We start from the raw sequence: 27928 nt of genomic DNA on the forward strand, positions 1-27928 counted from the left end.
TAAATGAATGATAATGGATTTATAGCAGACTATTAATCAGCTATTCAAAAAGGAATATGGTTTATTTTTACATACTAACAAACAAAGATATCCATGATATAACATTAAGTAAAACCACTAAGCAAAGTCAGGTTGGTAGAATGCTTTATGGAGAATAGCACCATTCATGACGAAAACGTATGTATGTATAGGTAAGTGCTACATCTATGTCAATATACGTATGTGTGTGTGAAAATACATACATGTAGATATTTATACCAGACTCACTCATGACAATGTCCATTGTCCTGGAGTGGGTTGATGTGGGGCATGGGGAAGGAGGAGATTTTGACTTTATGCAATTCTGAATTCTTTGATTTTTTTTCTTTTCTAGTGAATGACGACTACTTTCATTTTCTGAAAAAAAAAACTTAAACAAAAACTTAGTGGAATACCATCTCCCCTTTCCTCTTAATTTAGATTTTGCGTGACGAATATAGATATGTACAATTTTTATTTTCTTTTTTTAAAAAAACTTAAGAGTTTCTGATGTGCAGGAAGATTTGGAATTCTAGTTTCCTTCTCCAAATGCCAACTGAAAACACTATTTTGGGGTGCCTGGGTGGCTCGGTCAGCTGAGCATCTGACTTTGGTCAGGTCATGATCTCACGGTTCGTGGGTTCAAGGCCCACATCGGGCTTTGCACTGACGGTACGGAGTCTGCTTGGGATTCTCTGTCTCCTTCTCTCTCTACCCCTCCCCTGCTCATGTTCTCTCTCTTTCTCAAAAATAAATAAACGTTAAAAAAAATTGTTTTAAAGGGGTGCCTGAGTGGCTCAGTCAGTTGAGCCTCCGACTTTGGCTCAGGTAATGATCTCGCAGTTGACAAGTTCGAGTTCCACGATGGGCTCAGTGCTGACAGCTCAGAGCCTGGAGCCTGCTTTCGATTCTGTGTCTCTCTCTCTCTCTCTGCCCCTCCCCCGCTCATGCTCTCTCTCTCTCTCTCTCTCTCTCTCTCTCTGTCTCAAAAATAAAGATTAAAAAAAATTTTTTTAACTCCATTTTAAGGCTATAACTGAAAAAACAAAAATTGAAATATGGAAAACAGGTATGGCATCCTAAAGATGCTAGGGCTGTGTTCTTGTAACTTCTCTTTTGGATTTCTCCAACCATGTCCTAGTGGCCCTTAACTACATAGTTACAGAAGCTGATTTTCCTGTTTCTATAAAGGTCTTTGTTGACATTTGCCATCTTAAGTGGCATAGCTCACTTTTACTGCAATGAGAGGGGAAAGCAAAGGGCCCTGAGCATCACCCCGTTCATTTGCCATGTTTCCTGAACATAGATCTGACCACCATGGACTCTGGCCACGAGTTAGAAAGGGTTACATGCTAAAAAGGTTGCAACTCCTCACTCAGGCAACGGAGAACTTTGTCTTCTTCCACTTAGCACAGGCTGGGATGATGTGTTAATTATGTAAATGAGTGCTTATACAGTGCTATGGAGTTCAACTTACTTTTTGATCTTGTTCATTATTCCACCTTCATTGTTCTTGATGTCATGGACCATCTTTTGAAGTTGCCTGCAAGAAATAAAATCAAACATAAAATATTAATAATAGGTTGATTTTTTTTTTAAATCAAAAGGGAATACAAAAAGGAGAAAAAACCCTACAATAAGCCCCCAGTGAGAATCGTATCATATTTAATCGACCATCTGCTACTTGAGTAAAGCAAAGCGTGACTGATAATGTAAGGAACGTGGTCATTGGGCCGTGTCCCTGTCCCCTGAATGTCTGGGCTCTGAAGAGAAATTCTGGTTTCCAGATCTATTCATTTTTAGGAGACACGGGAGGCAAAAGCCCTCTGAAAAACCTCACTGTTCATCACTTATTGTCCTTAGAGCATTCGCATTGCCAGAATGGGGCTACCTTGAAGGACAGGTGGGCTGAAATCAGGCACAAGAGTTCTTGGTTAACTTTACTAGGTTGAATCTGGAAAAACTGTCACTAGAAAGTTGTACCTACACAGAAGCCATAAGGAAAATGATTAATGAATCTGACTGCCTACACATTTGGAAATTCTGTAGAACAAAAGGAATATGCACAAGATCAGCAGATGAATGACGTGCTGGAAGAAATATTTGCAACACAAGAACAATAAGGACTATGTGTTATGATTTACAAAGAAATCTTATGACTCAGTAAAAAAAGATTAATAATTCAATAGGAAATGGGCAAAACATGTGAACCTACAGCTAACAGAAAAGGACGAGTGGCTAACAGATAACATGACTTATTTTTTAAGGAATTTGCATCTAAACAACAATGAGATATGTTCTGCTTATCAAATTGGCAAAACTTAATGTGATAATACCCTGGGGCGGGGTGGCGGGCGCACCAAAATATGGATATTCTTGGGAATGCAATTTGTGATGATTAATACCTGTTAAATTTTAAAACCTCCATGCCTTTTGACCCAGAAATTCTACTGCTAGGGATTTGCCATCCTCAACATGGTCATAAAACTATACCACTATGTACTATGTTATTTGTGTAATAACCCTAATCCTTCCTGCCTCCCCACTAAATAAAACCTGGAAACAACCTAAATGCCCATCAATCATTAAAAGGGAACTAGTTAAATAAACTTTGATAAAGCCATACAATGGAATACCACAGACCCTTAAAAAAAAAGAAAAAAAAAAAGAAGCACACATCAGTATTGCTGATACATGAAAATCCCCAATACCTATTAAGTTACACAAATACGGTGAAGGAGAAAAAGAAAAAAGGAAGAAAGGAAGGGAAGTTCAGAATAATGTGTATCGTGTTTTTTTGTGGGATTGCCAAGGACACATACATTCATATGTGCTGGTAGGTGCATAATTTTTTAGAAAGATATGCAAGGAATTATTCAAAGAATGTTTTCAAAGTCAATACAGCGTCCTCATACAAATTAGGAAAAGGTACCCTTTTTTCTTTTTTTAAAAAAAAATTTTTTTTTTTAACATTTATTTTTGAGACAGAGAGAGACAGAGCATGAACGGGGGAGGAGCAGAGAGAGAGGGAGACACAGAATCGGAAGCAGGCTCCAGGCTCTGAGCCATCAGCCCAGAGCCTGACGCGGGGCTCGAACTCCCGGACCGCGAGATCGTGACCTGAGCCGAAGTCGGACGCTTAACCGACTGAGCCACCCAGGCACCCCAATTAATTAATTTTTTAACGTTTATTCATTTTTTGATAGAGACAGAGTGCGAGTGGGGGAGGGGCAGAGAGAGAGGGAGACACAGAATCGGAAGCAGGCTCCAGGCTCTGAGCCATCAGCCCAGACCCCGACATGGGGCTCGAACTCACGGACCGTGAGATTGTGACCTGAGCTGAAGTCAGACGCTTAACCGACTGAGCCACCCAGGCACCCCAAGGTACCCTTTTTTCTGAGTGGACATTGCTCAGTGGCCAGGCACACAGCTTGGCAAATAGCGAAAGACAGATTTCAGTCTCTACTTGTCCTCATAGCTGGGTGCCCTTGTACCAATGGCAGAGCAAGGGCTGGAGGCTTGAGTGGGGATGAGGGCTTCTGCTTTATAAAAAGGAGACTTTCACTTTACAATGAAGATTTTTCTATATTAGTTGAATGTTCATAGCTTGTGCATCTATCATTTTATTATCTGTTTTTATATACATAAATAGAGGAAAATGTTAAAAGTTGGAATCTTGGGCCATGGTTTTTTCCATCATAACTCTCTGACTTAAAAAAATATATATGTAAATATGTTACTTATATATGTTTATATTTACATGTAAATATATCTAATAAATATGTTCACATATTATGTATAATACACATTTACATATTATAGTGTATATGTAAATAATGGTGTGTATAAATATATAAAATATATTTATTATTTCTATTTATATGTAAATGTAAATCATATATGTATAATTTCACACGGTTCTGCTCTGAAAGAGTAGGATAGCCGAATTTACCCTTCAGGCAAGGCTTTCCTTTGTTCTGAGGAAACCATTTGATTGGGCCCTATAGTTATCAAAACGTAAATCTTGTCCACAGCATTCGCTCTTGGAGAAACCTATTTCCCGCAAACCTGCATGCACACTTCTCTTGCTCTCGGAGCTAGGCCTTGCGTTAGGTACTACGAACAGTGGTGCACAATTCAGCTTGGCAGAGGCCTCCAAAACCCTGTTGACTGGGGGAGGGGGGGCGGATTCCGGGGAAATAATCTCTGGCTCAGCACGGATTTAGGACGCACATGTTGCAAAGCTCTTCAGTGTGGGTGGAGGAGTTTAGAGCAGGGAGGAGGCTTGGGCTGGGGGGTGGGGGGGCCTCTGCCTGGCCAGCCTGTTGGCGTCTGCAACTAAGTGTTAATTTAAGGCTAACTAACCCATCTAGGTTGCTGTTCTGCTGTAGTTGTTTACTGAGGGGCCCTTGGGCACTAAGGAGTGGGGTGAGATTTACAGGGTAGGGATGGACCCTCTTACCCTCAACTATTTTGGGAAAAGGAAAGTTCTCAAACAAGGAATGGGAACTCATCCTGGGGATCTTAGGGAGTTCTCTTCCCTTCTCCGTCTAATGGTTGTTAGGAACTAATACTGAAGAACAACCACTGAAGTGGTGGAGAGGAGGGGAGGGATACAAGGGTGGAGTGTTGGCTGGAACCTGAGGCTGGGTCTGGGCTCCAGCTCTGAGAAGAGCCATGCCGGGCACCATCACTAGGCATTTGCACCAAGACAATTCCTCTCCATTGCCCCTGAATGTTCAGCGGTATCCTGTTTATCCTGTTGCAGCCTCTGGGCTGTGGGCAAGGGTGTGTTCCATGGCGTGAAGAGCTGAGTGCACAGGGAACACGGCTGGAAGGTGGAGTAGCAGAAGAGAAACTTCTTTTAGGACATCCTTTAGGCTACATCTTGGGGAACTGTCTTCAGAACTGGGGGACCCACTGAGGGGCCCATGTTGGGATGTGGGGAGGGGTGGGAGCCAAGCAGTAATCTGGGTAACAAAGGAAATGAGATTGGGTTTTCTATCCCCAGTTAGGGAGGTTGTGCTCACAGATTCTACTCATATGAGAACTTAGCAGAGCACCAGGCTCAGCAGCAGGGAGACGAGAATGGATGAGGGTGAAGGAGGACCACCTGCCCAACCGAGATACACAGAGGGTCCCTAAAGCTCGACCTTTGAGCTGCTTCGGAACTCCTCGGGATTCTAGAGTTTGTTCACATATAACCTGTGCCTACCACTCCCCCCGCCCCATCTCCTTTTCCTGCAGAACTATAAGGAATCTCTGAGACAGAGGAATGAGGGAAAATGGGAGATAAGATGTCCGGGCACAAGAGAAAGAGACACAGAGAGTGAAGCTGGAATGGTTTGATTGGGAAGCAATGTAATAATTTCCAGTGCAGAGCAGAGGGCATCTCCCGCTGTAAGCTGATGTAACTGAACGGAATGCCTTTAGACTAAATTAAACCTTAACCAGGTTTAAGGACAAGATGAGCCAGAGTGAAGGATGCTGTCTGAAATTTGTCAGCAGCAAGACACAGACAGAGTAAGAGGAAGCCAGGAGCTGATTTGTATAAGCAACTTTGCTGCAGGTGTAGACAAACAGGCGTAAATTGTTGCAAAAGAGTTTCGTGTAATTCTGTCATTCGCTCAACTTGGTATTTGATACTTCTTGGCCTTTCTTAAATTATTTTCATTATAGATTTTTTTTAACGTTTATTTATTTTTTTTGAGAGACAGAACATGAACGGGGGAGGGTCAGAGAGAGGGAGACACAGAATCCAAAGCAGGCTCCAGGCTCTGAGCTGTCAGCACAGAGCCCGGCGCGGGGCTCGAACTCACGGACGTGAGATCATGACCTGAGCTGAAGTCAGCCGCTTAACCGACTAAGCCACCCAGGCGCCCCTCATTATAGATTATTAAAATAATCAGTTGCTTCATAAATTATGCTTCTTGTGTTCAAAATTTTTCCCCTCCCTCTGCCTCTCGTTCACTCAACACTTGAGGCTCACAGACTGCTGTTTCAGCAGCCAAGTGTTACCTGGAAAAACAGTGTCCGCCAAACCAAGAAGACCTGGGGATGCTCTCAGCTCCTTTTATCAACTATTCACACGCTGCCTGATGCACAGCTTTCCTGCTCTCTGGTACCGTCTTTGGAGCCCTTTTTTCCCCCCTCTACTACAACATAAAGCACATGCAAAGGCATGTGCAGCTGGACTGTTCCCAGATTTAAATACCAGCTGTCTCACTGTGAGAAGTCGCATGTAGGTGAAAATAGGCAAAAAAAAAAAAAAAAAAAAAAGCAAGCTTCTCTTTGGTTAGCCCTTTCAGAGATATCTTGCCATGGATGGCAGAAGGATAATAGTTCTACTCTTTAAATTATGAAGAGACAGCCACGTACAGGTAACAAAATAAAATGAACGAAGAACAAAGCTCATCTAATATATTTTTTAAAAGATGTCAATAGTGTATTTTTTAAGTGTACTTATTTTGAGAGAGACAGAGCGAGCGGGGGAGGGGCAGAGAGAGGGGGACAGAGGATCTGAAGGGGGCCCCAATGCAGGGCTTGAATTCACCAACGCAGAGCTTGTGACCTGAGTTGAAGTTGTATGTTCAACTGACTGAGCCACTCAAGCACCCAATAACGTATTTTTTAAGTAGCATGCTATTTCAACATTTTACAGTGGTGAATACATTATATAAATAATTATAATTATTATTTCTCTATAAACCAAATCAAATTATACCTTCTCTCCTTTGTCATTGATTTAAAAAATTTTCTTCAAGCTTTTGAATTAATGTCAACAACCTTAGTTGTTTAACAATACTCTGAAGTAGTGTGACCCGGGCTGAGCCTGGATCTCAGAGGATTTAGATCCCACAATGTACTGAGTTGGAAAAAAATCACTGTTTGAAAGTAAGCAGCAGTTTTTTTTTTGCCTTCAAGGAAGTGGTTTACTTTAGAATCTGATAGACCAGTGGTTCCCACTGTAAACTGCACTTGAATCACCTGATGGGCTCTGAAAATGGTGAACCCACCCCCAGAGCTTCTGATTGGGTAGGTCGGTAGTGGGTCGGCTAATTTGCATTGCTAACAATTTCCTTGGTGCTGACTTTACTGGCCAGGAGACCACCCTCTGAACATATTCCACCCCCCCCTCCCCCCCCCGCCCCTTGCTGTGAGCCTTTTAGTTGTGCCTAAGTTAAGCAAATAGAAGCTTGGGAAAAGTTCTCAAGCATTCAAGGGTGAAGTTTCAGACAAATAAATTGAGTGGTCAGTTCAATAACTTAATTTGGGTGTGGGTTTTACTAGACTGTCCCTCCTCTGTGAGACTCTGGACTTTTCTCTGTGTGGATTTAGACTACCCCATGCCTGTGTATTTTTATTTATTTTATAGTCACGTGCTTTCTTCCTGAGCCATAGTTTGCTAAAGCAGAGTATCAATGAAGGGGGTGCAGGACAGACACGCCCCTCACATTTGCAACAACGTAAAAAGGGACTGGATCTGCTTGGCACAGAGCCACATGGCCAGGACCATTTGGTGACGTTGGGACATGACTATATGCCTGTCCCTGGCTGTCCTTGCTGCTACTCAGCCTGCAAAGACTCTAATCCAGGAAGTGAGGAAAATGAGGATATGGTATATAGGCCTTGGGCTTTGCTACTGGATGTTTCCTGTCTTCTGGGGCCTCCTGGTTGTTGGTCCCTCTACAGGTTGACCTCTCCAGGGATTTTTATAGTGCAGAGGTGAGCTGGCCCTTGAAATAGTCTATGGCTGGGAGCAAAGCACGGAAGACCTGAAGAAGGATCCAGGAGGCTGAACGAAACCTTGTCTAGGAGCAAATATAAATCGTTCTCTGTGTTGTGCTTCCTTCCGTTATTCCCCAAATTTCAGCAAAGTCTTAACTATGTATAACTAAGTCTGTTAGGATTGTGGGGGAATGAGGAAAGGGTCTGTGGCCAAAGGTGAAAGAGCCTGAGAAATTCACATGGTGCCTGGAGAATGCTGTCTGCTCCACAGTGGGGGGAAAATGACTCCAAGAAGACGGGCTCATGGATCTGGAGACAAGCAAGAGCCAGTATGGAGCAGTGTGGGATGTGTATGCAGCCCTGGGAGTCCCAGAATGCCAGGGGCGGGAATAGGGGTACTGTAATTTGAACGGCAAAGAATGATGTGACTTTTTTTCTTTGGAGTCATAGGTAAATAGTGACTGGTCACATAGGTTGTACAGTTTTTAATTTTATAACTTTATTTCTGATAAAAAATGTAATCTATGCTAAGTGAAACAATCCTGAAAGCCTGAAAAGGCTACATACTGTATGATTCCAACTAGACTCTGGGAAAAGCAAAACTATGAAAACAGTAAAATGATCAGTGGTTGTGATTTCAGGAGGAGGAAGGGAAGGATGCATAGATGGAACGGGATTTTTCCGGCAGTGAAACTATTTTTGTATGTCACTATAAGGGTGGCCACATGTAACATGTTCATTGTATCAAAATTTGCAAATGAAACTTAAAATGTCACTCTTACTTCCAACCCCCACTATTAACATTTAATTAAATAGCCTTCTAGGGGCGCCCGGGTGGCTCAATAGGTTAAGCGTCCAACTTTGTCCAACTTCGGCTCGGGTCATGATCTCATGGTTTGTGGGTTCGATCCCCCATCCCCCCATCGGGCTCTGTGCTGACAGCTCTGAGGCTGGAGCCTGTTTCGGATTCTGTGTCTCCCTCTCTCTTTGCCCCTCCCTTACTCGAGCTCTGTCTCTCTCTCCTGTCTCTCTTTCTCCCAAAGATAAACATTAAAAAATCAAAAGCCTTCTAATGTTTTACTACACGTGTATAGTATGTATAGATTTTACATAATTAAGATGATACTTGACATTTTGTAATCTGCATTTTTCACTTCTATCTCGAACATTTTCACAAGTGAGTAGGATCCTTAGACTTTGTTTGCTTAGCTAGCCAGTCTTTATCTGCACCTTTTCTCCTCCTGCAAATTGAAAGGGCTTTTAATTAGCTGAAACTCTGATCTGGGTGGGTGTGACAGGGAGCAATGAAATGTCAGGACCCCCGCCCCCCCCACCCCCCCCAGCCCGGGTGCTTGAGGGAGTGGAGAGAGAAGACCAGACCAGACCTGAGCCCAGCACCAGCAAGAGCTGTTGACAAGTCCTGGATGCATGGGGGCGGAGGGGCAGGAAAGAGTCCATCTCAGGTTCAAACCCAGATCACTCTAAAACAATGTTTCTAAACGCTAGCATCTGTTAAATGAAGATATCTACCTTGCAAGGGTTGCTGTGAAGATAATAGACAATGGATGTAAGGTGCTTGCCCACACGGGAAGTTTTGGTCCATTGTAATGGCTCTTCTTGCAGAAGACCCTGGGGACTGGTTTGGACCAGGAACAAAATTCAAAATCAGTGCCCTCTGCTAGAGGGAAGTGGGGGTGGGAGGGCGTTACCACCTGGGTTGATTTCCTCCAGGCCAGAAGGTGCTCCAGAAATGGGTTTGGTTGTGGGGTGTTTTCGTTGTTGTTCTTGTTTTGTTAGTGTTTTTTTCTGGGGGGGAGGTGATGGGTGGTTGCAGGGAGAACGCTCCCAACCTGGCGTGGCTGATTGGTACCAACACGTGGGAATCATCTACTAACCACAGTTCTGCATAAAACCGGGCATTATGTGCCCTGACCGGAGTGGCATTTTGATCTCTAACCTGCAGGAATACCTTTGCAAAAAGATGAATTATTTTGGGTTCTTAGGGTGCCTTTAGTCCCAACAAATGCTTCCATAGAGCCAGCTGTATCCAAGTGTAAGAAGAGAGCATTTTAATCACCACTAAGTGTAGTACAAGGCAAAATAATGTGCCTGCTAAAAAAAAAAAAATTGAATTAAATTAAAAACAAAAATTCAGATTGCTGGGCTTGCACCATCTCAAGGTAATAAAAATCCCAGGTGGGGCCCAGGAATCTGCATTTTAACAGACTTCTTGGACTGGTGATTCTTACACACACAGAAAGCTGAGAAGCTTTATTAAAAGAAGCAAGGCAGATTTATCTGCTTCTAGTCTAGGCTTAATTGCACAGAGCACAAGGGAAGTCCCCCAACTTCCATAGTATTTTTGCACCTGCCTGCATTGCCTGAAATTTCTTTAACAGAAAAGCTTTACTCCATATTGGGATGCTGAAGGCTTACCCAGACCTCTCTCTTCCCAGGAAAGGAGCATAGGAGTTTTAGTCAATAGTGTGATGTCTGCTTGCAATAAGGGAAAAGAGCAGAAAGAATCAGATGTGGGTGCGGAGGACCAGGCTCTTACCTTCACCTATGCTCAGATCAATACAAATTTGACACAGAGCTACTTTTCATCTGCCTGCTCTCTGTTCCCTGGCAACCGGCACCAGAGCAGAGACTCCCAACTCCAGGAGCTGAATACAAACAGCCCAGCCTTTTTCAAGGGGTATTTTTTTTAACTGGAGTTAAGAGCTTACATCAATGGGCAGTCTCTATACGTCTTCTTCGTAGAGGAGGTAGTCTTGATTTGGGCTACACATTAGAGTCACTTAGGGTGCTTTTAATAATCCTCATACCCAAGGCTCCCCACCAGACCATTGGCTCCAAGGTGATTCTAATGTGTAGCCAAGGTTGAGAACCACTGGCCAAATTATCACTGTAGGAAAGACCCACGGCCTAAGAGAGCACGGGAGAAGAATCCATAGATGATGGCTGCCTTTCAGAAAAGTGTCTACAGGCTGAGAGCAGCCCTGGGATGTAGAGGGACAGAACAAATCCAGAAGGGTGCACTGGTGGACACAGAGCTCCACCAGGGCCAAGGGAGCACCGAGAAGGCACTGCACATGCGTAGTTTGGTCCCATCATCAAAAAGTAGTCCAAGATAATTTTGTATCTTTTACAAAATATCTTTCCAATAATTTTGCCAAATACAGGAGATGATTTCAAAGATGGTATTATCTGGTATTATTTTTAGTAGAAAAAATAAAAGGATCAGAAAACATCTTGCTTTCCTTTCAGCTCCTTAATGCACTCACAGAGAACCATGAAAGGCAGGTTTTAGCAGGCTTTTGCACTTCGGTCTTTTCCAGGAAAGGTGGAATGCAGAGCAAGTTAATCAGAGAAAATCCATGTTTGCTTTGGGTTTAGGAATGGATTGAAGAGGGTCTCTGATGAAAGAGACTCTTTGCAAACAAAAAGAGCAGATAAATCCTTCCTCCTTCTTCACCCCCCACATCTTAACCACGGTCCGATCCGGGTCTAGAATTTTATTTTGTCAGTATCTGTGGGGCTGGTCCTCTGTGTATGAGGGATTTTGTCAGGGCCCTCGTCAGCTACTGTTCCTAAACCCCAGCTTTCACCAGGCCACGTCCTCCTTAAGAGTCTGCAGCAACTCCTTGGGTCTCCTGAATAATCCTGACTTTTCCTCTTGGCTGAGAGTTATTCACTGTTGCCCTGAGCTCCTGGAACCCCCGCTGACAGTGGGCTTGGATCTGTGAATTATCTGCATCTACTTGGCTGGGTACCTTAGAACATCTGCACTCTCCTCATATCTGGCTGTTTCCTCCAACATATATGTTCCTAAGATCATCTGGAGTAACAATCTCTCTAACATCTTCCTTGGTATATATAGAGAAGAAGACATTCATTCTCTTAATTCCTTTCCACCATGAATGGAGTTTTAAAAATGTAACAATCATCACTGGGTCTGGCGATCCTTCATCTGACTTCCTCCTTTCTGAGGTATTTAAATGATCTTCTATCATTGAGTCTGGGTTTCTTTTTAAGATGCTACTCATCATTTTTATAGTATGTTTTATTTTTGTTGTTAAATTTCAATACAAGCATTGTGTGATAGAAAGTTGAAAGCTTCTGATACGAAAGAGAATAAGAAAACAATGGAATTTATAATCGGGTACCCTTGGATGCTCAGGCTTGAGCCTTCTGGGCTTTTTTTGACCCTCTTTCTCTTTGACTCTTCATCTGCTATCACCAGTTCAGTCAGTTCACCTCCAGATGATCTTTCCTGTCTCTGTTTCCTCATGCCCACTCCTTCAGCCACAGCCACTATGATCTCATGGACAATGGACAAGACCAAAAGCTTCCCATCTGGGTCTTCCTACTTCAGTCCCTCCCTTCCCCCAAATTCGTTTTCTTAAATTACCCCTTTGCATCATGTCACCCCACACGTGAATGTCTTCAGTGTCTCCCTGCTTCGTGCATGATAAAGGACAAACTCATTTGCTTGGCATTCAAAGGCTTCACAATTTGGACCCAACCAAACATTTTAGACATAATTATCATGCCCACTATTATGAACCCACAATTGTTCTCCTGAGCCCAAGGCCCAGCTTAAGTGGCTCCTTTCCCTTTCCAGATTATTTCTTGGGCTCAGGAAGGAGGTCACTTAGGGAAAGAGCACTGGAGCCCAGAGAGGTGGATTCTGCTCTTATCTCTGCTGCTTCCTGGCTTCGCCAATCTGAGCAATCCCCTTCATCACTCAGTGCCTCATTTTCTCTTGTAAAACGAGAAGATTGGATTACAGGGGCGCTGAGGTCTTTTGGAGCTCTGCATTTTATTTCTGTATATCCTGGATTTATAGCACTTCAGGCAAGACTACTGATGGGCCATTTAATCTCCAGGGTTGATAGCAGTTTGTGAACTGTTACTTGGTTCGTGTGACATCTTTTGTATGCTGTATCTTAAACTTCGTTTCCTAAACTCAAAGTCGTTTTGTTTCTTCATTTTATGAAAGTAATACATGCTAATCCCTAAAAATCCATATGATACAGACACGTAAAAGGGAAAACTCCTCCGTTGGCCATAAGGAGGATCAGAGGGCTATGAGGGCCCCTGAGAAGGGAGTGGCTGACCTGAAGTTTTGAGATGAAGTGTCCTGGGAACTGGGTCCTGATGGGAAAATCGAAATTCAGCAGGCAAAAGAGTGAGGAACAGGAGCCAGGTGGCAGAAACAGCAGGTGCCAAGGCCTGGAGGTGAAACTGGCTGGGATGTTTGGGGTCTGGTGAGAAGCTGAGAGCAGCAGGATGTGGGGTGTTGGGGGAAGGGTGGAGTCATAGATGAGGCTGGAGGGTGGGGTCAGGCAGCAAGGGCCTTGTTAGTCAGGCCAAGGAGATGGGTTATAGGCAGCAGGAAGCCCCTGAAAACCTTTCCTCAGAGGTGTGCCCAGGTTAGGGTAGAAAAAGGGAGGAGGGGACACTGGTGGCTGGGAGACTGGTATGAAAGCAGCCCTCCTGGGCCCCAGCCCCAGTCCACGGTAGGGAAATACTAGAAGGATAACATCAAGATGCCTTTTAGTGCCCCAGCTGGGCAGGTGGAAGAACTGATGGCTGCACAGTGGACCATACTGGGGTCTGAGGCAGAACAGATCCGCAATACTGGTCCTGTCTTCATTTAAAATGTCAATATTTTGGGGCATTTGGGTGGGTCATTCAGTGAAGCATCTGACTTGTGCTCAGGTCATAATCTCACAGGTCATGAGTTCCAGACCTGCATCAGCGTGGAGCCTGCTTAGGATTCTCTCCTCTCTCCTCTCTCTCTCTCTCTCTCTCTCCCTCCCTCCCCCACTCTCTTTCTCAAAATAAATTAAACAAAAAACAAAATAAGTAAATAAATAAACAATAACATTTCAATTTTTTGTTCATCGTAAACTATTTTTTTTTTTTGCCTTACTTTTGATTTTTAAAGCATTATCTTGAAATACTATTTAACTTACTGATGGGTGGAGGATTTCTTCTTAAAGTTTAATGTTATCATTTTTTTTTTTTTACATGAAACATATATTTGTCTTCTTTAGTCTATAAACCCTGGATGAGTGCCCACGCTGGGAAAGTCAGGTGCTGGACACAGAGCTAACTAGCTTGAGCACAAATCCTTCCCCCTGGGAATGCAGGAAAAAGGTCCTGCCACCCCCTAATCTCATGACAAAAACCTTCTGGTTTATGTGAAACCAGAGGACAAACACAGACAGAGACTGGGGGATTCTCTGATTTGCACAAAATATCTTCCTTTTGGATAATTTCTGTCTCAAAGCTGAAGTCTCTGGTTATGAACCATCATCTTGAAGCAGAATGCCACTTTTTAGTGACTAGTCTGCTATCTGCATGTGGCGGAGACTGTCCCATCCCATTGGCTGGCAGGCTTCCCTCCTCTGCCTCTCCAACCCTCTTCTAGTCCTGGCCCAGCTTCCTCATGTCCCTCCTTCCTGTGGCATCATTGGTGCTATCTTTAGATTTGCAAATTCAGCAGCAGAGGGGCCCTCTTCCTTCTAGAAAGTGAGTCCACACTGGAGATGGCACAAAAGTTTTGACAGCCCCTTCTGTGGTGGAGGAAGCCCCCCAAGGATGAGTTAGCACCACCGTCCCATTTCACAGATGCAGATACCAAGGCCCAGAGAGATCATGACGCTTGTCTTGTCTCGGACCACACAGCTTGGAAACCCTGACTCCTAGGTTTGCCTGTCATTAAGGTAGTCACAGTGAGAGAAACTTTAGTAATATCGTGGATCAATCCCCTCTTGTTGTAAGGGAGGAAACTAAGTTCTAGAGAAATGTTGCCACTGCCCCAAGATTGATTAGCAAAAGGGGCTCTTGGGTGGCTTGGTCGGTTGAGCACCTGACTTCGGCTCAGGTCATAATCCCGGGGTTCGTGAGTTCGGGCCCCACATCGAGCTCTGCACTGATGGTGCAGAGCCTGCTTGGGATTCTCTCTCTCCCCTTCTCTCTCCCCCTCTCTCTCCTCCTCCCTGCTCATGCATGCTCTCTCTCCCAAAATAAATTTCAAAAACTTAAAAAAAAAAAAAGATTGATTAGCTAAAGATTCTCCCAGCTCTTTCCATCACACCCTGTTTTTTCCCTTTCCACACATGGCTTGGGTCTCCTGCCAGAGGCTCAGCTTTTCCGTTGTAGGGACTGCGTCTTCCACTTTCTTGTGCCACAGCCCAGAGCCACCATGAACAGTCCCTGCTCAGGAAGCCATGCCGGTGGTCAGACTCAGATAATCAATAGTTCAATAGTAAAAGCTGGCGCTTAGTGAGCCTGTGTTATGTGCCAGGTGCTTTGCATCTATTACTTCACTTAACCCTCACGACCCTCTGAGGTAGGTCCTATTATTATCCTCATTTTTTACTGTGATTAAAAGTAACTACACACCAGATTTATCATCTTAACTACCTCTAAGTGTCTAGATCAGTAGTGTTTTCGCCTACACATTGCATATTCACATTGTTGTGATTATCCCAGTTTTTTTTTTTTTAATTTTTTTTTCAACGTTTTTTATTTATTTTTGGGACAGAGAGAGACAGAGCATGAACGGGGGAGGGGCAGAGAGAGAGAGAGGGAGACACAGAATCGGAAACAGGCTCCAGGCTCCGAGCCATCAGCCCAGAGCCTGACGTGGGGCTCGAACTCATGGACCGCGAGATCGTGACCTGGCTGAAGTCGGACGCTTAACCGACTGCGCCACCCAGGCGCCCCAGATTATCCCAGTTTTAATACAAGAGAAAACATTCACTCAGAGAAGTTGAGTAATTTGTCCCATGTCCAACACCTAGTTGAGGACAGCTGGGATTCAAAGTGGGGCCTTTTGACTCCAGAGCCCATGCTCCCAACCACCTGTGAATAACCTATGCTGGCTTGTTTCAGCCTGACCCTTACCAGGGCAGGAGGGGCCATCACCACAGGCCTCTTTGGTCACCTCCATCTCTGTCCCTGGAGAAGGCATCCGATCCTTCCACCAAGCAAGCAGTCTTTACTGGGAACACATGTGCCCCCACCACCACCCTGCTGCTGGTCCTCAAGAGCTGACTTGTTGCTAGAGGGAAGCATGGGCTCTTAGGGACCTGTCTCTATCTTTAAGGAGGGGCAGAAAACAAAGAGGACGGGACAGATGGCAGGAGGAGAGGCAGAGGGTAGTGCAGGCAGGTGGGGAGTGGGTAGGAACGCGGTCCAGGCCCTCCGGGGTCTGGGACCTCCTGAGAAGCAGGGTGGCTGGACTCACAGAGGGAGACCAGGGCACCACGTGCCCATGTCCTTTCACGGCATCCTAGTGACAAAGACTGCCCAGGAGTCCTGGCGTGGAGGGGTACAGGCAGCTTAACTGTTAGCAACTTGTTTCTGTGGTTCTTAACCACCGTTAACCAGAGAAATTAACTTGCAAGTTTCTCCAGACACTCTACCATTTTTCTTTCTTTTCTTTCTACCGCAATCTGCAAATACTTTGTGGTTGTCTTTGGCATGTCTGAAGTGCTGATCTGGGTTATAAGTCCAACTGGGCTGACCTGCACAGGCAGGAGTAGGGATGATCCTATGAAGGCCCTGAATCCTTTTTACAAATCCTGGCACGCTTTACCCTGTCAGAGGCAGTTAGGCACGGGGCACAGCACCCTGAGACTGATGAGGTGACAAAGGAAATAGGCTAAACTAGACTCAAGAAGTTCTTAGATGATCTGCCACTTGCTGTGATAGTTTCTACTGACTTGCGGGGACTGCAGGGACACACTTTCTTTCCTCCCAGCACTGAGGAGGCCTTGCTGGTCCCCTCGCTCAGCCACTCACGCAGCAGGGAGGGACTGGGGGGAAGGGAAATCTCTTCCAAAAAACCATACATACATAAGCAGGTTGCAAAATGCAAAGAAGTTACAGGAGTCTCCTGTGTCCACAGATGGCACAGACTGTTGGTTTGGAACAGTCCCCAGAGGTCATGTTATTTAATCCTGTCACTGTGCTTGGCTTTGACATGCTCTTTGTTCTAACAAGGTGCAGACAGCTGACATTTTGCTATGTTCCCGGCCTCTCCTCAACCGGCATGAAAATTGCCCTGGGGAACTGATGATTCCCAAACAACATATTTGTAAGACGATGATGTGATGCATAATTCTAATCACATTTCAGAACCTTCCGAAAATGTAATTCTGTGTAATTCTAGAAAAGGAATGTGTTTTGGGGCGCCTGGGTGGCACAGTCGGTTAAGCGTCCGACTTCAGCCAGGTCACGATCTCGCGGTCCGTGAGTTCGAGCCCCGCGTCAGGCTCTGGGCTGATGGCTCGGAGCCTGGAGCCTGTTTCCGATTCTGTGTCTCCCTCTCTCTCTGCCCCTCCCCCGTTCATGCTCTGTCTCTCTCTGTCCCAAAAATAAATAAAAAACGTTGAAAAAAAAAATTAAAAAAAAAAAAAGAAAAGGAATGTGTTTTTAAGAATTTAAGCATGTTCTTTTATTTATTTATTTATTTATTTATTTTCACCGAGAGAGAGAGAGAGAGAGAGAGAGAGAGGTGGAGGTGGGGGAGAGAGACAGTGCGTGTGAGTTGGGGAAGGGCAAAGAGAATAAGAATCCTAAACAGGCTCTGTGCTCAGCAGGGGAGGGGGACTGGGGCAGGGGGAGGGGCTGACAGAAGGCTTGATCTTACCACCACGAGATCATGACCTGAACTGAAATCAAGAGTTGGATGCCTAACCAACTGACTGAGCCACCCAAGTAACCAAGCATGCTCATTTAAATTTAAAAAAAATTTTTTTTTAATTTATATATTTATTTTGAAGGAGACAGTGAGCAGGGGAGGGGGGGCAGGAAGAGAGAAAGAATCCCAAGCAGGCTCCATGTTGTCAGCCTAGAGCCCAATGCAGGGCTCGAACCCATGAGTTGTGAGATCATGACTTGATCAGAAACCAAGAGTCGGATGCCCAACCAACTGAGCCACCTAAGCACCCCAAGCATGTCCTTTTAAAGATTAACCTTGATAGGAAAAAAGGACTCTTGCCTATGTCTACATTGGCACAATATAATATTGTCACCCACTTATCTGGGCATCCCATTTTGATAGTTAAAAGCAAAGATATTTTCAGAGAGTGAAGAGTGATTTTGAGGAATGATATTTCTAGTACGTTGAAAAATTCGGCTCAGTTAAGCTCATTTCACTGGGATCTGAGTAAAAAACCCTATTGGGGAATATCACATGTAGGGATTGAAGTGGAAAGAAGCCTTGTAATTCTTAAAAACCATCCAAAAATGCTTATTAATAATATGTGAAAACACACTTTGAAACAACATCTAATTGGTGAAAAAAAATATAGCACGGGTCCCCAAGTATAATATTTTATGGTAAGTACAGAAAATAATTTCATTGTCACTTTTTTCTATGGAGGCGAAATACACCGTGTAAAATTCACCATTTCTACCGTTTCGAAGTGTGCAATTGAGCAACTTCCTGACGGGGTGCAGCCACCACCGCTATCTAGTTGCAGAGGTTTTACATCACCCCAAAAGGAAACCTCATTCCCACAAAGAGGTCATTAGCAATTTTAAAGCAGATTTCCCTCCATTTTATTTGGAGGTATTTACACAAATACCTTTTGTTTTAATTGTTTTAAGAGGTTGTTTTCGGCATGCATCAGGTATATTAGGCCCAATCATCTGTGACTGGTTTGCAAATGTGATAATCTTTGAATGTGGAGAATGATATGAAATGAAATGAAAAGACTTTCTATTTGTAAAAAAAAAAAAAAAAAAAAAAAAAAAAAAAGACTTTGACCCTAAACAGGCTGTAAAGACTGCTTAAAAGGCACAATAGTCACAGATAACGACGAGGATCTGGTTTTCCAAGGATTTGGTATTTCATTTGCCATTTTCCTTTTGAAAGTGTATTTCCCAAGTTTGTATTTTATCCCACCATCGTTATTTGCACTAAAATAAGATGACTTTCCTTCCAGCCAGGTACTGAGTGTGGACACTGATATGCTTCCTGTGCCTGAGAGATTACTCTTCATCCCATAGCAGTTTACACTTTGAACCCAGTGAAGTTGTAAAGTAAACAACGACAACAAATTGAATGGGGGGGGGGGGGGGTGTGTCTCTAACCCTGTAGGGAGCATCCTTAACCACAGCCCCCCACACCCAACTCCCTTTGCTTAGGCGTGGTCTCCCTCCTCCAGACTTTCCCTCCTTATCACCTGTTCTTTCCTGAACAAAGTCCCATTCTTTCAGCTAACAGCTGTGGACTGAGCCACCTCTGTGCGGGAGAGAAAAGCCCAGCTATCTGCCCTCCAGCCGCAGGGATGTTGGTGACAGATAGTGCCTTAATGCCTTAACCTATTACCCTCGGTGAGCTTTCATTTTGAACCAGGACTCTGAGACACTTCCTTATCCCGCATGGATGCCTCTTTAATGACACAATTTGGGAAAGCCCCGGCCAGGAGGGACTTGGGGGAAGGAAGCATCCACGGATCTCTTCCTCTCTGTTTAACATATTCACTGCTACAACACCCCTGTTATGTTATATGTTATTATAATAATGTATGATATTACTTTCCAGATGAAAAGGTTGAGGCGAAAAGGGATTACATGACCCTTTCAAAGACCATGAGCTAGTAAGTACAGAGAAGTATTCAAATCCAGGCCTGCCTGATTTCAAAGATCCTATTCTTTCCAGTATGGCAAAAACACCTTTCTGAGCACTTCTTAAATTATACCACGTTGGTCCTGTATGCTCGGTCTGTGCGTGAGACCAACTTTTCTCTTTATAATTACAGCTCACTCTCAGACTACACAAACGACTGTGGGAACGTTCTTGGAAAAATATGTATCCATAGATATCAAATGTGCTGGGTCAGCACAGAATTCAAGTGCAGACCAGGAAACCTGTAAGAGCCTGAAATACTGACGGGCATGGTTCTGTAGGGGTTTCTGGGGTTTCTCACTAGTAAATTAGTTCTTTTAGTTAAAAAAAAATGTCTAGGGGCGCCTGGGTGGCTCAGTCGGTTAAGCGCCCAACTTTGGCTCAGGTCATGATCTCGCAGTTCGTGAGTTCCAGTCACACATTGGGCTCTGTGCTGACGGCCTGGAGCCTGCTTTGGATTCTGTGTCTCCCTCTCTCTCTGCCCCTCCCTCACTCACACACTCTCTCTCTCTCTCAAGAAATAAACATAAAAATTTTTTTTTTTAATATCTAGGGCAAATACAGAATATAGACTAACCTGGACCAACCTCTATTGGTCAACACCTGACACAGGGTAAAAAAAAAAAAAAAAAAAAAAAAAAGAGGGAGTGGCCTATGTACTCCCTTCTCCCAGCAGGCAAACAGAGAGAGACGGTTCTGGAGAAGGATCGGCTGGCTATGTGAGCTCCGACAGTGACTTCACCTCTCTGGGCCTTAGGTTTCTTGCCTCAGAAATAAAGTTGCTAAAGAGACGGCCTCCCAAGTCCTCGCCAGGAGACCTGTGTGATCTGGATGGGGGCTTCTCCGCTGCTGTCTGTGTCCTTCCACAGAGAAGGGGGAGCAGGCTCAGCTGGCGTGGCTCAGGGAACCTGTGACCAGAACTGACTACATCATTTCTAGGGGCCCAGGAAGTCCAGCAAGCGTGTGCAGTGAGAACACTGAAGCTGTCCTTGAGGCTTAGACATCAACGGCCCTGAGCAAACAGAGAGACACAGGGCCACCTTAAAGAAGCAGAAAGGCTGACACAGAAGAGGGGCTGACAGAGGGGAATCACAAAGCAAGAGACACACGCGTCCGATGGGGAGAGAGTGGCAGCCCCTCTGACCATTATCCAACAGAGACAGAGTCTGGTTAAGCAGACTCAGATGGTTTCCCTGGCAAGGTCATAGCCATAGTGGGCAAGGGCACTGCAGCCCTTTGGCTTGGAAGCAGGATCTGGGGTCACCCATGAGCCTGAGCATCTGACACTACAACACGCAGCAGCCCCACACCAGCCTGGACCCCTTGCACGCATACCCTCTCATCATTCCCAATAGTGTAAGAGGATCACACCAACTGCTCACCTCTGGATAAGGTCAACACCAACTTAAAGAGTCATGGGAGGCTGGATAGAGGACTCCTTTCTACTAAAGCTGGAATAAACTCTTTTAAAAAAAAAGTTGCACCCTCAAAACCCAGCCATCAGTTTCACAAAATACACACCAGTGGCCATGGGGAGATCAGGCAAGAAAGGGTGAATTGTGCTGCAGAAACTATCCAAGGTGATGGCAGAGTTATTTGGATCCGTGCCTCACGGTGCTGCAGCATCTTCACATGGGACTGAGAAGACATTAAAGGGTGGACCGATACATAGCGTCTCATCCCCCACACCTCAACCTGTCTTTTATCCCGAAACATTCTACCCATGGACCTCAGGGCAACGCATTCTGCTCTAGGACAGACACAGCGTATCCACCTCTGTCCAGTTTGGCCATAGGATCAGATCTATAAGCCCTTGGACTTCCTAATAGCTATGTTACCACTTAAGTGGCTTTTTATCCCAACTCTAAGGATTTCCACTCATGGTTTACTTGGTCTGCTTACAGAGGTAGAAACAGAGACTATTCCAAGATGACCTTATGCCTGGAGATCTTTCCTGCTCTCGTTTCTCTGGAGAGAACAACACATACCCCATTGGTGCTTATCGTTTGTGGAATCTAGTTTTATTTGACCCTAAAATTTTTTAAAAATAGTAACTCATTGAAATATAGGCCCCAGCACCTCTAGCCCTTCTCCTTGGCAACCCTTCACCCAAACCGTCCCAGACAGAGGGATATCAGAAGGCTTATCAATTGCAAAGATATATATTCTAAACTTTAAACACATACCATCTCTATAAGAATATACAAATGAAGAGGGGCTTCCTGTTCGAGACAGAATTCATTTACTTAGCCTAAATCAGTTTCTCAACAGCAGCTCTATTGAAATTTTTGGCGATTCTTTGCTGTGAGTACTGCTCTGTAAGTGTAGGATGCTTACCAGCACCTCTGGCGTCTACCTGTCGGTGCCAGCAGCACCCCCTCCGCATTTGTGATGATCAAGTGTCCCCTGGGGGACGAAAGTGCCCCTGGTGGAGAAGCACCGATCTAAATGATGCAGCCAGGCCTTCGCGGAGGGCAGCAGAAGGAGGCTTCCGTGGAGTCTCTAAAAAGCCAGAGAGACCTTTCCGTTTCCCTGCTACAAGCTATCATTCAATTTTTTTTTCTTATTCATATTCTTTGTTTTAAAGTTTACTTATTTATTTCGAGAGAGAAGTGAGCAAGCATGAGCGGGGGAGGGACAGAGAGAGAGGGAGAGAGAACCCCTAGCGGACTCTGTGCTGTCAGCGCAGAGCCCGACACGGGACTCCATCTCACAAACCATGAGACCATGACCCGAGCCAAAATCAAGACTTGACGCTCAACTGACTGAGCCCCCCAGGCGCCCCTCCTATTTGTATTCTTTAACCAGCCTAGATTCCTTGATGCTGCTGCATGTGGGCAAGAGGAAGATCCTCTTTGAAAATGAACCAAACAGTAAATTCTCCACTGAACAGATGAGGTTCGTCATCCGTGGGGGAAAATCAAGAGACTATCTGTAAATGTCTGCCTGAAGTTCTCTGGAGAGAACTACTCCAGAACTACTCCCTGGAGTAGTACCAGCCCAGTCTCCTCCAATTCCGTGATGTAGGAGTCTTGGCTGGAATGTAATTGTGGTTCCATCCTTGCGAACCTAATTAAGTGTATCACAGCCCACTTCGAGACCAGTTGCGTGAAAAGAAGGGAGTTGTTCAGCTATGGCACCCTGGCGATCACTGGATCCAGGACAGAGGGTGCTTTGGACACGTGGACTCTGGTTTACGGTTTTCCTGGTACAACCATGCCCAGAGTGGGTGAGAAAGAGTGCCCCGAGTTTCCCTAGCCAATGACCCTGAAAGCTACAAATACTAAGCAAATTCTCGTAACGTGGCTCCAGGGTAGCTTGCCCACAAGGAGAAAGAGGCCTTGTCTGAGGAGTCCATCCATTGGTGTGACACAAGAAGTCCCAGTTGAGCAGTTTCTCGGCTGACATAATGCAGACGGGCAGTGTGAAGAGAAATACTTCCTGGGAAGTCTATCTTATCTCTACCATTAGATGCTGTGCCTTCTTTTTCCTTCCCTCACGAGCACAGGCCTCTGCCCTAAGCTTATAAAGAATGAGAAGAGAGATGCTCCCAGACACATGTATGTTCAAGAGTTGCTCTACCCATCATGAGGCCCTGGGCGGCTTCCTGCTCTGCTTGCCATTCTAATTCAAGGGGGTTGTGTCCATTACCGTGAGGAGAAAGAGAGACCGCAAATGGTCGCTCATGATATGTGGGTTGAAGTACTGGCCATTGTGTTTACTTTTTATTTACTTGTTATACTGACCATGAAGCCAATGCCATTCTTGGCACGTCAGCCCATGTTGTCTTACTTCGTCTTCACAAAAAGGCTGTGAGGAAGGCATCTCTGGTTTTGACACCCGAGGAAACTGAAGCTTACGGAAGTTGAGTGACTTCCTCAGGACCCATATGCTAGCAATGGGCCGTTGAAATTCAGCCCTTTTGAGCTCCAATTGCATTGTCCTTCTAAATACGTCACAGCAACCTTCTAGGTGATCTTGTTGGATGCTGTGTAGTTGTGTTTTCTGACCTCACTGTTTAGGGATGGACAGCTTTCAAAGATGGATGATTCAGTCAGGAAACGTCTCCTGAAGGCCTTGGGATAAAATCATTGAAAGCTGTCTATCTTTAAACAGTAGGGTCAGAGAATAGTCTCCATGCCTAAACGATCACACGGCATTAGAGCCGAGAGGGGCTTCGGGAATTGGTTCGTCCAAACTCGGCATTTGCAGATGGGGGACACAGGAGAGGGGAGGACTTATCCAGGGTGGCGTGGTAGAAAAGCCATACATGGAATATACGGAAGCTTCATTAAAGAAAGACTACAGGGTGTGGTAGGTGAATGGGGGTGCAGAGAGGGATGAATTAGAGTTAGGGTTGATGACGATGCAATTGACGGAAATAGGGAGGCTCAGAGATGGAGCTAGTGGCAGAGAGGTGAAAATAAGGTGAATTTCTTTCCTTTTTTAAAAGAGTAATTTCTACACCTAGTTGTGGGACTTGAACTCACGGCCCCAAGATGATGAGTCACATGTTCTACCTACTGAGCCAACCAGATGCCCTGGGGAATTTGTTTCTGAAGAATTGAACTTGAAAAGCCAAGTAACTGGAAATTCCAAGTGAAGATTCCAAGACCTGAGGAGAGAAGTCATGTCCCAGAAGCTGTGAAATTACATCTCCAAGTGAGAGTCCTGGCAGTGAGATCCGGACACCCAAGACAGGGCTCTGTTGTGCTCGACAGATTTTTAGCCACTCAGGTTAAGGCAGAGGAAGGGTGTTTGTCACATCTACAGTCCTTGCAAAGCTAAATGCCACACGTGTCACAATCAATAGGTAAAATAACCAAAATGGCCACAAAGAAGAACTGAAATGAACATAAACTTTACCTAGGATCAATGCAAAGTTCTGCGTTTATGTTCAGGAAATCAGTTGCACAACTACGGAATTAAGAAGAAAGAATAGCAGTGATATTAATGACTGCCAGTTTTAATCTAACAGTTATTATGTTCCAGGATCACTATGTGCTCTTGATGGACACCCACCATCTCTCTATTTTTGTGGCTAAGAGTTTAGGCAAAGTCTCATATAAATTTTGATAAACCAAAGGATATAAACACAGCTCTTCACTTATACTGTCACCTGGTACCAAATAATTGCAGTTAGGCAACCTTCTGAATCGGTGTCAGTCAGGACAGAGGCCACAAATCACAAGGATCAAGTATTTCATTTCCCTATTCTTTGACATCCCACCTAATTACAGAAAAGATTTAAGGTGGTGCTTCAAGTCCATCATGTTTACAATTTCCTGTCTTTGAAAAGCTCCGCGTCGGCAGTGCACATTTTACCAAAACAGGCCAATTCTGTAAAGACAACTGAGTAACCAAGAGGAAAAAAATTTACTTCTGCTTCAGCAGATGAGTGTAGTGTATGATTATCCACAATATAATTTTGGTTTCCCGCCCTATAATCTATGGTTGTATACTGCCTATTGACCACTCACTCTGTGATTAAGCTGGACTTTGTCCCAGGGGGCAGAGGGTGGAGCTCATATGATGATTCAGGTTCTATTCCCTTTCCTTATTTAAATTCCCAGCTGGATTTCCTAAAAGAGGTTCTAAGGCTTAGCGTAGCTCCAGGTTATGGAATGTCTGGAAAGGACTATATAAAACCCTCTTGCTCATTTGAGAGAAGCCCTAATATCCATGCCTTGTTGGTTTCTTTGGCATGTCTTTCCTACACTCTTTTCCTTTCCCTTCTTACTGCTGTGCCTCAGGTCCAGGCCTATGGCACTAGATGCTTAGGCTGCTTAACTGGCCCCATTACAGAGTATCCCTGCCCCCTATTACATGCTTGCTGTCATGACATTTCTATTCCTGTAAACCATTCTCTAACTCCCTGTGGTTAGAGCCCTCACTGTCCTTTGTGAGCTGACCCCTCCCTACACATCCCAATTTACCAGGACCTTCTGGTTCCGTACACCCTACTCCATAGTCTCTGTTGGACAGAACACTCTCATCATCCCACCAATGGACTGTGTTCAAGTCCAGTTCCAAGTTGCGTTTCTCTATTTCCTCCCTCCCGGCTCATTGTTTTTCCTCCAATTCTCACCCTACTTTTGTCTTACTTGCCTCTCAAACCTAGCTCTTGAAGCATTTTCTCCATGAAATCTTTCTCAGCTACTCCAATTCCCTTCTTATATTCATTTAGTCTCTTACTACTTTCATTGATTCATCTGACCCCGCCCCCCCTCCCATGAGAGTGTGGTGACTCAAGACCAAGGGAAAGACTGAGGTACCTTCTTGGCCCCTGTCAGTGCAGGTCAAACCAAAGTACCCAACAACACACCCTTGAAATGGCTGACCGTGCTGATGGAGCCTACTGGTCCCAGATCAGCAGTTCATTTCAAAACACCATTTACCGAACACCTAACCGGTATAAGATCCAAATTCTCACTGTGAAAGGCGGTCACTCTGTAAATTCCAGACTCATTTCTCTTAAATTTTGTCTCAAAACCTCTAATTGTCTAGCTCTTTATTATTTGTGATAGTTTACTTGTTGCACGTGTCACATCACCCATGACAAACTGAAGGTCAAAGTGGTAGTTGGAATATAAAACACTCACTGAACATTTAAAATTTCCAATCTCCAACAACCATGATGCTGTTACCATGAAATAAAAAGATCTTCAAAATAAAAAGTTGGCATACTGTCTTTTCCACAGCTCAGAGGAGTTGTTTGATTCTTGCCCCTTGGGCCACTTCTGGTTTTTAATTTCTAAGTGGCTTTTTATTAGATAATTGCTATAGTGACAAAATAACACTGGAAAAACAGATCTCATGTCCCCAAACAATTGTGATATCCACCCACAAAATAAATAAGAGACAACTGCAATGAATACAAATGATTACAACCATCTTTAGACATTAAATAGTAATCCACAATGAAATGGTTGAGATTCAGATTAGACAAACGCATCCTTCGAATAATTTGTTGTATTCAGGCTCTGAAAGCTGAACTTCAGTAGAATCTAAGTCCTTGGATTTTCTTTTTTACCGTCTCCCCAGGGCTTCCTACATGCATCTTTCAATGACAAAAGCCAGCTAGAATAAGCCCACTTGTTCCTACATATTTCTTTAAAAACTCAGGGTACTTCTCTATAGCAATTGCCACCCACTGCCTTACAACTAGCAAAGTATTCCAGGATTTCAGTTTTTCTCAGAATCAGTAGATCGTTAAAAAAAAAAAAAAAAAAAAAAAGGAAAGAGAAGTATTGGATGGGGAAAATCTTACCTCAACTTCTGACTGGCAGGGACAGTTATTTTGTTAAGCTTGTCCATTCTTTTTGTTAATTATAAGAGCCACGAATAACCGTCAGTGGTAAGGTCAGCAGTCACTGGCCCTCCTAGGGAGTAGCATGGTAAGCCTTTGATCTCAAGGGTCCCAGTCACTTGAGTCTGATTTCCGAGAGAGTGCAGGCTGCTGGCAGACACCTACACTAGGGAGAAGTAAAACTTGCTCGAGCACATAGTCAAGTTTCATGTTTCTACACAATCATGTGATCTGGGTAGCCAGCCAGCTCGGCTGATTACTCCACGTTGTGTAAACTTTAATAGTGAAACCTATTGGACATGCAAATTTCTTTCCAGCTGCTTTCTTTTATAACCAGATTTGTAATCAGGTCAGGACGGGCTTCTTGCTGGTCACTACTTCCTGTTGTCCCAAACACACATAGTCCCTGTTTTCAGCAGGTGTCATTCTGTCCCCAGTAGCTTCCTGGGCTCAAGAAAAAGCAGAATAATCAATTCTCAGGTCTCTTTGGGACTTTCTGCTCATTTGCATAAATTCATGGATAAACTTTTCCACTTAAAGAACCATGATATGAAAATAGCATTTCTGTACTGTCATTTAGCGAGCAGAAGGCAGTTTAAGATCAGGGAGGAAGAAAATGAGAGAAACGGTTCCTTTTATGCCTGGCACGCTTCCCTGTAGCCAGCAAGCACACCCTGCTCACCTTGGTGAGGAAGGTGCACATTTACCACATTTGCCCAGGTGACCAGTCCTCTTCTGGGTCTGAAGAATACAGAGAAAGGACAGAGTAGAGGTTCCAAGTTGCCTCTTCTGGTAGAGACCCCAGGTCTGGCTGAAGATAGAGGGGGAAGGAGAGGAAGAGAAGAACTGAAGGAGATGGGGTGGGGGAGTGAAGAAGAGAAGGGAAAAGAGGAGGAGGAAGAGGGGAAGAGGAGGAGGGAAGGGGGAGAAGGTGGAAGGAGGAGGGGAGGAAAGAGGAAGAGGAGGAGGGGAAGGAGGTGGAGGAAGAGGGGAGGGAGGTGGAGGAGGGGAGGAGGAGGAAGGGAGGGAGATGGAGGAGGAGGGGAGGAGGAGGAGGGGAGGGAGGAGGAGGAGGAGGGAGGAGGAGGAGGGGAGGGAGATGGAGGAAGAGGAAGGGAGGGAGGAGGAGGGGAGGGAGATGGAGGAGGAGGAAGGGAGGGAGGAGGAGGAGGGGGAGATGGAGGAGGAGGAAGGGAGGGAGGAGGAGGAGGGGA

The 27928-nt window shown here is 44.7% G+C and overlaps 1 protein-coding gene across 2 annotated transcripts in view; it reads right to left on the minus strand.

The window, feature by feature from the left end:
• BLNK (B cell linker) overlaps positions 1–26961 on the minus strand; it is a 76042-nt gene extending 49081 nt beyond the window's left edge. The window contains exons 1-2 of one of the 2 annotated variants that reach the window (XM_058697315.1): positions 26676–26961; positions 1496–1561 (exon numbers count right to left, since the gene is read on the minus strand). In XM_058697315.1, the coding sequence (XP_058553298.1) occupies positions 1496–1561; positions 26676–26722 (113 nt within the window). In that variant the 5' untranslated portion in view covers positions 26723–26961. The remainder of the gene's footprint in view (positions 1–1495; positions 1562–26675) is intronic. The other variant, XM_058697316.1, reaches the window with a different exon arrangement.
• Between the last annotated feature and the right edge of the window lie 967 nt (positions 26962–27928).

Source organism: Neofelis nebulosa, chromosome 13 (assembly GCF_028018385.1).
Source record: "Neofelis nebulosa isolate mNeoNeb1 chromosome 13, mNeoNeb1.pri, whole genome shotgun sequence".
Taxonomy (NCBI): Eukaryota; Metazoa; Chordata; class Mammalia; order Carnivora; family Felidae; genus Neofelis; species Neofelis nebulosa.